Below are 8571 nucleotides of genomic sequence, written 5' to 3'. Positions count from 1 at the left end.
AGGCTTAATGATGATGATGAAACTATGAACACAGCCAGTACAGACAATTATTAAAAAGAAGATGCATTTGCCAAAGAGCTCTAATTTTCTTTAATCACAGCTGTGGTTGATTAAAAACAAAACACGTGTGACTACGTTTATAATACCTCCACCAACGTCCTGTAACAACCAAGGGGGCAGTTGTCGGTCTGAGAAGTGAAGCTCACTTCCGCGTTCAAAAAACTGCAATCCCCTGGGCTGTCGCTGGGGGCTGGCTCCAGAAGGCAGCAACTCCAATTGAGCCCCATGTTAAAATAGCCGATTTTACAGCTTTAAAAAACATATTTACAGCCTGGTACATTTCATTTTTTTGGTCTCAACCGATAGTTTCTACCCCCGCACACACTCTGAGGGGGGTGAATTTTTTTTAAACTCTACCGTTTTACTGTTATTAGGTTTAAAGTTCTGGCCAATTAGGGCGCAGAACCGTTGAGTGACAGGTCCGGAGACCACTGCTACGAGGCCAGTGGGCGGGCTCTCGGCCGGCCAACGGCTGCACCGCTCCAAATATGGCAAGTAGAATCCAACATGGCGCAGCTCAAATCCCCGTAGTAGCGGCACAAAACAGACTCACCAAAACCAATGGGTGACGTCACGGACGCTACGTCCATTCTTTTTACAGTCTATGGTAACAACTGGTGAACTGTGCAGCAAGTTAAATATATAAAAAAGGTAAGAGTAAAGCCCTCATTACATTATTTGAGGTGTTCTGGGGTCATCTGTCATGTTTAACAAAATTACAGTTAATTATGATTTATTTTTCCATTGTGATTTAAGCTTACAGGTTCGGACTAACTTGTTTTCAGTGTAACATCGTATATTAATTAACTGTCAAAACGATTTAACGATCATATAAACGACCGTAGTAAACCTACGATCGGCCGTCTTACATTTTAAATCATTATCTTTGTTTTAAAGTCCGTGTAAGTCCTGTAAAAGTCTTAATACTCATTCCTTAAATCCACAAGTAACACATACATGAACGCGCAGCGCCAAAACTAGAACGGCGGTTGCTCGTTCTCATTGCCCCAGGGCATGATGGGAGACCGCAGAGCATCATGGGGGGTGACTCAACTGCGCATGCTCTATGGGCCCGATAACGCGGAAGTAAACCCGGAAGTCAGAAACTTTTTCGGCGTATGCGCCAGGCGAGCAACTTTCATTGAAATGAACGGCGGCCATTTTTCGGTCCGGTATCCAGTTAATATAATACATCCATGGTCCCTCTGCTCTGCTCTGAGCCGAGGAGAAAACATTTATCGTATCCTACAGTTTTTATCCAATGAGGAGAGAGAACGGCATGCAGGGCTGTGTGTGCAGCCAAGGAACGCCGTGTATGTGGTGACGTAGCGACGAGGACTGTTATGGTGCGTTCAAGGAAACTCGTATTTTTCCAACCGTGAAGTGGTACCAGTTCGATCTGGTACGAGTTCACCGGTCGGAAGTTACGAGTGGCCGTTATAGTGACTTTCACCGGTAAAACAGGTCGGAAAAACACGAGTGGGTTGCCTGAAACGCTACAAAGGCGTAAGTTGTGACTTGAAGCTGTAATTTACGATTTCAAAAGCCTGCCTGGAACGCAGCATTAGCGAAAACGACCGGACCACTTACTTCTGCTTTAAGTGCATAAACGTTGTGAAGCAGCTTTGAGGACAACTTCATCCAGACACACACAAAACAAACAATGGCGATGCAACAACAGGGTTTCACATGTTTGGCCTGTGTGAAGGAAAAGAAAAAACATTGATCATTACAGAAGATACCTTACACAATGTGGAGTCTGTGCTGTACCTATGTCTGCACTGTTACCTCCACACCAGAGAGAGGCTGAATAAATCATGGATTTGGGAAGATGGCAACATGTATGGTAGAATATTTATGCCAGGAAAATTATACCTTATTAAATTAGATTACTAAATTGTGAGTTGAAGTTGGAATAAGTCACTTAACCAAAAGTCAAAATTATGAGATAAATAAAACAACAAATAATTGTGTATTAATAGAAAATGATTTATTATTGAGTTTAGTTGTCAGTTAAAATTTTATATCAACATTTTCACATAAAACCATGACATAATAAGTCAAAACATATGAGAGGAAAAGTCAAACTTTTAGCACTATAGTAAGTAAAGGTCACATCATAGTCATTCAGATTTTTGAGATAAGAAATATAACTTTTTGCTATTGCACAACCGTGCTTCAGTATGTGTGACATCATAGGGTTTGTTTTGCTTTTGCTTTGAGTTTCACCGTGAAAACCTGAATATTAAACTCTTTTATTACACAACGGCACCTTGTTTTTCATCGGGCACCAAATAAAGACTTCTATGTGAGAGAGAACGCGTGTATTACAATAGGAAAGACAGGGAAGCGAGGTTGGAAAATACCTTTTGATGCTCAATTAGGCTTCAGTGTACCTGAAAATATACTTCAGTGGGATCCTGACATGAACAACAACATCTCTGCAGCCCACAGGAGTACTGCCTCAGTGCTGCTCAGTTAGTGTCCAATCTAAATTTGGAATATGCAAAATGTAAACAAAGCAGCCTGCTATTGGCTGCTTTAACAGCATTATGGAGGACTCACAACAGGCAATAATCAATATACACAATCTGCAAGTTTTGTTAGACGTGATCGGACAAGTGGAGTAAAATTTAGCTGCAATGTTTTTGATAACACAACATGAGACTGGGTGAGAACAGAATAATGAAAAACAGGAATCAGGGGTCATTTCAGCTAAACATTTCTGTAGATTATGTTTTCTAAACAGAAATCCACAACTCCCGTCACACTTGTGCTTTTTCACTGCAGCATATGACGTTTTAAAGCAGCATGTTCTGTTGTGTGAAACTGTTGAGATGATTTTATCTTAAGTGGGAGGATACTGTTTGTTTGTGATGATAGAAATACAGTGTGATCTGGCAGTAAATGTGTCTGCTTTCCTTTAAATCCCTAAAAAAGTTGATTCTGTGAGAGTGGAAATATGATATTATCAACACACACAGAGATTCACAGACACATAGTCAGGTGTGATTTAAGTGAGTGAGACCAGTGTTTGCTTATGAACCAGAAAGTTGCTTTTATTCCACAGTAGAAGAACAAAACGGGTTGATCTCAAAACATCGTCAGCTTTGGAAATTTGCTTTTTTATTTTTGACATCTCATTGCAGGCCAGGAAAAATAAAACATACCCATCCATAAAATGTGCCCCTTTTTCTGTTACACACACACACACACACACACACACCAGAAAAAAGTTAAAATATTCAACTCATCATTGAAGCTTTTCCTCAGTGTCTCACAACATCGTCAACCACTAGTCTAACTACTGTACGGTGACATTTCACTTCCATCCTGCAGGCTGAGGAACAACCAAAAAAAAAGACCAAAAAAAAGACTGGTGCCTTGAGAAGTGATGTGTATGATAAATAATTTTTTCTCTTATACAGAATTAAGATATGTATTTTAAAGACAGAAATGACAGATCCAACTCAGAGTCGTGCCCTTGGTGAAGATCAACAACAATGACACCTGCGTGTGCACATGAGTGCGAAGACGATGCACACACACAACCTGGTTTCAGCAGGATATGTGCACATCATACACACACACATACACGTACACACACTCACACACACTGGCTGACGCTCAGCAACACAACCCCAGCAGGTGAAATCAAAGAATACACCCCAAAAAACACAAGGAGCCACCACAGGCGGAGATAACAATAAGAACACTGGCACTTCCTCGTCTTTTGTTTAAAAAAATAAAAATAAAATAAAAAACCTGCTGAACTCAGGGGTGAAAATATTTTCTGGCGCAGGATTTGAACCAAATAGAGAGAAAGAGAGAGAGAGAGAGAGGGTGACATGATCCAATAAAACATGAGGAAAAACTCGAGAACTTCACACTTCCACTGGCTCAGATGAAGCGACCGCAGATAACCTGTAGATGAAATGTGAGTGTTGTGTTGACATGCTGCCCCTCACCCCCCACCCCTACCCCCTCCCACCCACCACCCCAAAGGACACCTATACTGTGTCTATGTAAACATACACTGAAAAAATATGTACATAATGTGGGTTTGTGTGTGTTGCCTCTGAACGGGACAGTCTGCCATGTTGTGACTGCCCCCCCTCGAACTCAGCAGTGGACCCGTCGCTCTGCTCCGAATGTGTGTGTGTTAATATATAAGAGAGAGAGGGGGGAGTGGGGTGGGGGAGGAGAGAGACTGAGGTGAGCAAGATGTGTTTACAACGCTGCTCACCACAGAGGAAGAACAATGAGGAGGAGGAGGAGGAGGAGGAAGAGGAGTGCTAATAGAGCTGTAGAGGAAGGGACGACCACAGGGATTGGAGATTGACATCCCCCTTGTGGAAATACAGTGTCACTGCCACTCACTGTCATTTCTTTTTCTATTTCCCCCCCCCCCCATTTTTTTCTTTTTCTATTTTATTATATATATATTTTTTAAACAGATGTTGCATCCCACCTCTTTGGTAATCTTGGGTGATTTTTAAATTAGCCAAGAACTGACTGATTATATACTAACATACACTTTATGCAAATTAAGTAATAAACATAATTTTTTTTTTCTCACTGCTCTTGGGATTTCAAACGAGTAAATATTTTTTCTCTCATTTTTAAAAACAAAGCACCAGTCGTGTGTTAAACAGCATTCAGTATCAATAACAGGCTACTTTTAGATTCAACCTGGAGCCACCTGCTGCCCTGACACCCACACCAGCCGCTCTCCAACGCTGCTGCTGCTCCACTGAAGCAAAGTGATGATGTACAGTCATGATCAATTATGAACAAAACAACACTTATGAAGACATAATCACCTTGATTTTTACTTTGTTAAAGCTGCAATAATTGATATTTTATATAAACTGGTAATAATAAAAAAAATGAAATGCATTGTTCATAATTATTAAACTACACATTATTGTTACCAAAGTATGGAGTTATCCACATTTGGCTTCTCTTAGCTCATCATTTTGAGCTGATAATTAGTTTGTCATTAATATTGACAGAGAAATCTGACAAATACAAAGCAAATATTGGTCTTGAGTTTATCAGGCAGCCAAATGAACGACTGCAAATATATGCTAATATAGTTTTGTTTCTTTAAACTGTAAAGTATACGCTTGGAGGTTTCCATAGAAACTTTATGGAGAGGCGACATGAAACTGTTTGCAGTAAGCTATGAAAATGTCATTCAAATTAGCACAGACAGTAATTGTGATTGTGAACAATATGTCATGTTACTCCATGTTATTCCATTTCTCAAGGCAGGAGCAGAAATTTCTGCTAAATAATTTCACATTTTTCATGGATATTCAAAGAAACAAGTTAAAAGTATAGTATATAATTACAGTGGTGCATTTCTATGGATGCCAAAGATTTTAACTTTTTTAACGTCTGTTAATAAATGCACATTCATTGAACAAAAGTGAATGATGTCTGAAAACTGTGGTAAGCTGTGATTGATACTCTCCACAATGTTACACACAAAGCAGGTGAGAGCAACCCTCAGATTATTCAATAATAAAAATAATTGTTAACTGCAGCTCAAGTCGTGTTTTCAAGCTTGTTCTGCTGTGGCCAAAAATCTACTAATGCAGCTTTAAAAACATTTATCCTTCAATTAAGCAGAGCAGAGCGAGCGAGCGACTGGTCAGTGTGGGCAGCTGCAGCTGAAGCCTCTCCCTCCACAGGCACTCTGTTCAGTCCATAGTGACACTATTAATATGGGCCTTTTGCACATGTACAAGTAGAAGTCTCCATAAATAGATCTATACAGCAAAGTGCATGGATGGAACAGTACAAAAATACCTCTGAATTTATCTCTGCAGCAACACGTTTTTTTTTGTTTTTGTTTTTTTTTAATTCTTTTTTTTTCTTCAGATTTCTGATTGAAAAGGTGAAAACTCGAGTGAGACCAAGATATCAGTAAATAAATAAAATACAATGTCATACTTTTACCTAGGCAAGATACATAACTCTTAGAAATGTGAAGACATCGTTCCAGTATATAGTTTGACCCCCCACCCTCCCTCCCCTCCCCTCCCCTCCCCTCCCACTTAGCCACAGCAATCCTCTGTTGTTAGAGCAGAAGGTGACCACATTTAAACAAATATTCAAAATATACAGAAAATATGGAAATATATTATATATAGATACGTATAGAGTACGGAAGTAATGTCCAGGGCAGTTTGACCATGTTCACTGTGTCCACCTGCTCCTCACCTGTTCGAATGGTGATACATCTGCCAGAATGAACTGTCACTGTCGCTCCTCTTCCTCCAACTCTTCGTCTTCCTCTTCTTCATTGTGTGATTTCTGAGAACTCTGCAGTGCTCCTTTAGGAAACTATGCAAATAAAAATAAATACTATGAGTCCATCCCACTGTCACTCCACAACATATTTCCATTTATGATATAATCTTTTCTTAACACAGGTCAGAAAATAGTTCTTTGATTCCTCTTTTGTGTGTGTGTGTGTTTATTTATTTTTATTTTCATTTATTTGATTTTTTTTTTGTTTAGTTTATTTTTTTTTGCGTTTTTATCCCCAAAATACTTTTTAAAAAAAGTCATTCTCGTCAGATGTTGAGAAAAATATAGACCTCTGATGAACTCAACTCTCTCCGGATATAAGACTGCAGTCTCTTCCAGTGGAATGCGGGACCAACCACTCGGCATCTCGGCATCTTCTGGATTTGGTGGTAACCCAATCCCAACTGTAAGCACACTGGCGTGGGGCTCAGGACAGCTCTCCTGTCGACACTAGAGGGCAGGATGCATACCTCCAAGCGTCCTTACAGAGGGGGTTGAGGGAGAGAGAGAAAGAGAGAGGGAGAGGGAAAGGGAGGGAGGGAGGTGTCTGGGAAAACCCCGGGTTTACCTCTCCTGTCCTTCCACACCACACAAGACTGACCCGAATTCCACAGTGAGAGTTCGCTCTTTGACCTCTGAAGTTGTACTTTAAACCCCTGCTGCGTGTTTGTTTTCTCTCATGCTGAAGTCTTTTTCCCGTTTAGAAGCCCTCTATATGACAGTAGGCCTCCAGACTGGAGAAGAGGATGTAAAGGAACCAGAGGCCGAAAAAGAAGGCTGACGTGGCCAGTCTGTGTCCCCGGGGCCCGCCCAGTTCTCCTCCGATGTGGGCCCGGCGCCGGTAAAGCAGCACCGAGATGGCCAGGAAGGCGAAGATGGTGAAGAGAGTGACGGAGAAGGCCAGCGAGCCGGCTTCCACCACAAACGGCTTCCCTTTCATGTGCCAGTAGATGGCCGCCACCGACCAGGCCATGCCGATTCCCAGGAAGACGTTGACGGCGTTGCTGCCCGTCACATTCCCAATGGAGGCGTCTGCATAGGTGTCCTGGACAGCTGATACCTTACTGGCAAAAGTGTCTGTGGAAAAAAGAAGTCACGGTTTTTACTTTATCAAGGACATTTTTTGACTTTGAGAGAATAGTTTCAGATGCAGGCGCATTTTATTCTGCATTTATGGAGAATGATGAACTGTGGTCACCTGATTGCAGGTGGAGGGCAAAGCAGAGCTGTAAAACATCATATTTTATGAATCTGAGTAATTAAAGTATCCTAATGAGTAATGTAGGACTAACACACTGCTGCTTCTGCTGCTGAATCATTAGGGAATGTAATATTTTTCTTTTCCCTGTAATTAACAGTGCAAAAAAAAAGAGAGAAAAGCTTCTGTCACCACCAGGATAAAAAGTGAAAATCTTCCACAGTCACATAGATATTCTGCACATGGGACCTTAAATATCACATTACTGCTCATTCCTCCACAGAGATACTCCACAGTTTGGCTAAACAATGATCACATTATGATGGCAATACCTCATTCATTTCACTTTGTTTAAACTGTAATTATGAGCCCTAAACCGTTTATATCAGCCTCTTTGCTGTAATTAAAAGTTGGGAGATATTAAACATTTTTGACAGCTACAGACTCTCCCACAAACGTGTCAACAACAAACAACAAGACTCTGAGGCTGAAAAACAGAAGAAGGCTACAAAAATATGCAGTTCCTTGAACGGCCACTGGAGGGTGACAATCCCCATTGACTTCCATGTTAAAATGTTCAACTTTAAAGCAGAAATAAATATGGTTACTGGCCTCTGTTGCTAATTTCCTCCTTTTCAACAACTGTACAGCAGGTGAATTTTATACAACTCACTAGTTTAAGTTTTATTTAGACTTAAAAATCTGCATAATTGAAGACTGAAGAAGTTGGACAGCAACTTCAAAGTCTCAGCTCCACACTTGCCCTTCCTCTTTGCCCATTTTCTGTATTAGTGAGCAGTTTTGCAGATTGAGGCAATGCCTATAATGGTGATTGCAGAGACCCTTAGAAACCTGTGGATGATGATCACGGAGGCCACATTAATCTTTATATCTATTTATGATCATCAAACAACTTGTGGCATCGCTGGCAGATTTAATTAAAATCTACTATTAACACAAACACGTGTGATTCAGTTCACACCAGTTGTTTG

At 40.7% G+C, this 8571-nt stretch overlaps 1 protein-coding gene across 2 annotated transcripts in view; it reads right to left on the bottom strand.

The window, feature by feature from the left end:
- Nucleotides 1-5776: 5776 nt before the first annotated feature.
- The window catches only part of slc8a3 (solute carrier family 8 member 3), a 121711-nt gene continuing 118916 nt past the window's right edge, over nt 5777-8571 (bottom strand). For both annotated transcript variants that reach the window (XM_085768532.1, XM_085768531.1), the window contains one exon: nt 5777-7458. In XM_085768532.1, coding sequence (XP_085624658.1) covers nt 7082-7458 — 377 coding nt within the window. In that variant the 3' untranslated portion in view covers nt 5777-7081. The remainder of the gene's footprint in view (nt 7459-8571) is intronic.

The sequence above is a fragment of the Trachurus japonicus genome, chromosome 22 (assembly GCF_045865225.1).
Source record: "Trachurus japonicus isolate A0001 chromosome 22, Traja_1.0".
In the NCBI taxonomy this organism is placed as follows: domain Eukaryota; kingdom Metazoa; phylum Chordata; class Actinopteri; order Carangiformes; family Carangidae; genus Trachurus; species Trachurus japonicus.
Note: the sequence above shows the minus strand (reverse complement) of the source record. Positions and strands in the feature narration are given on the sequence as shown.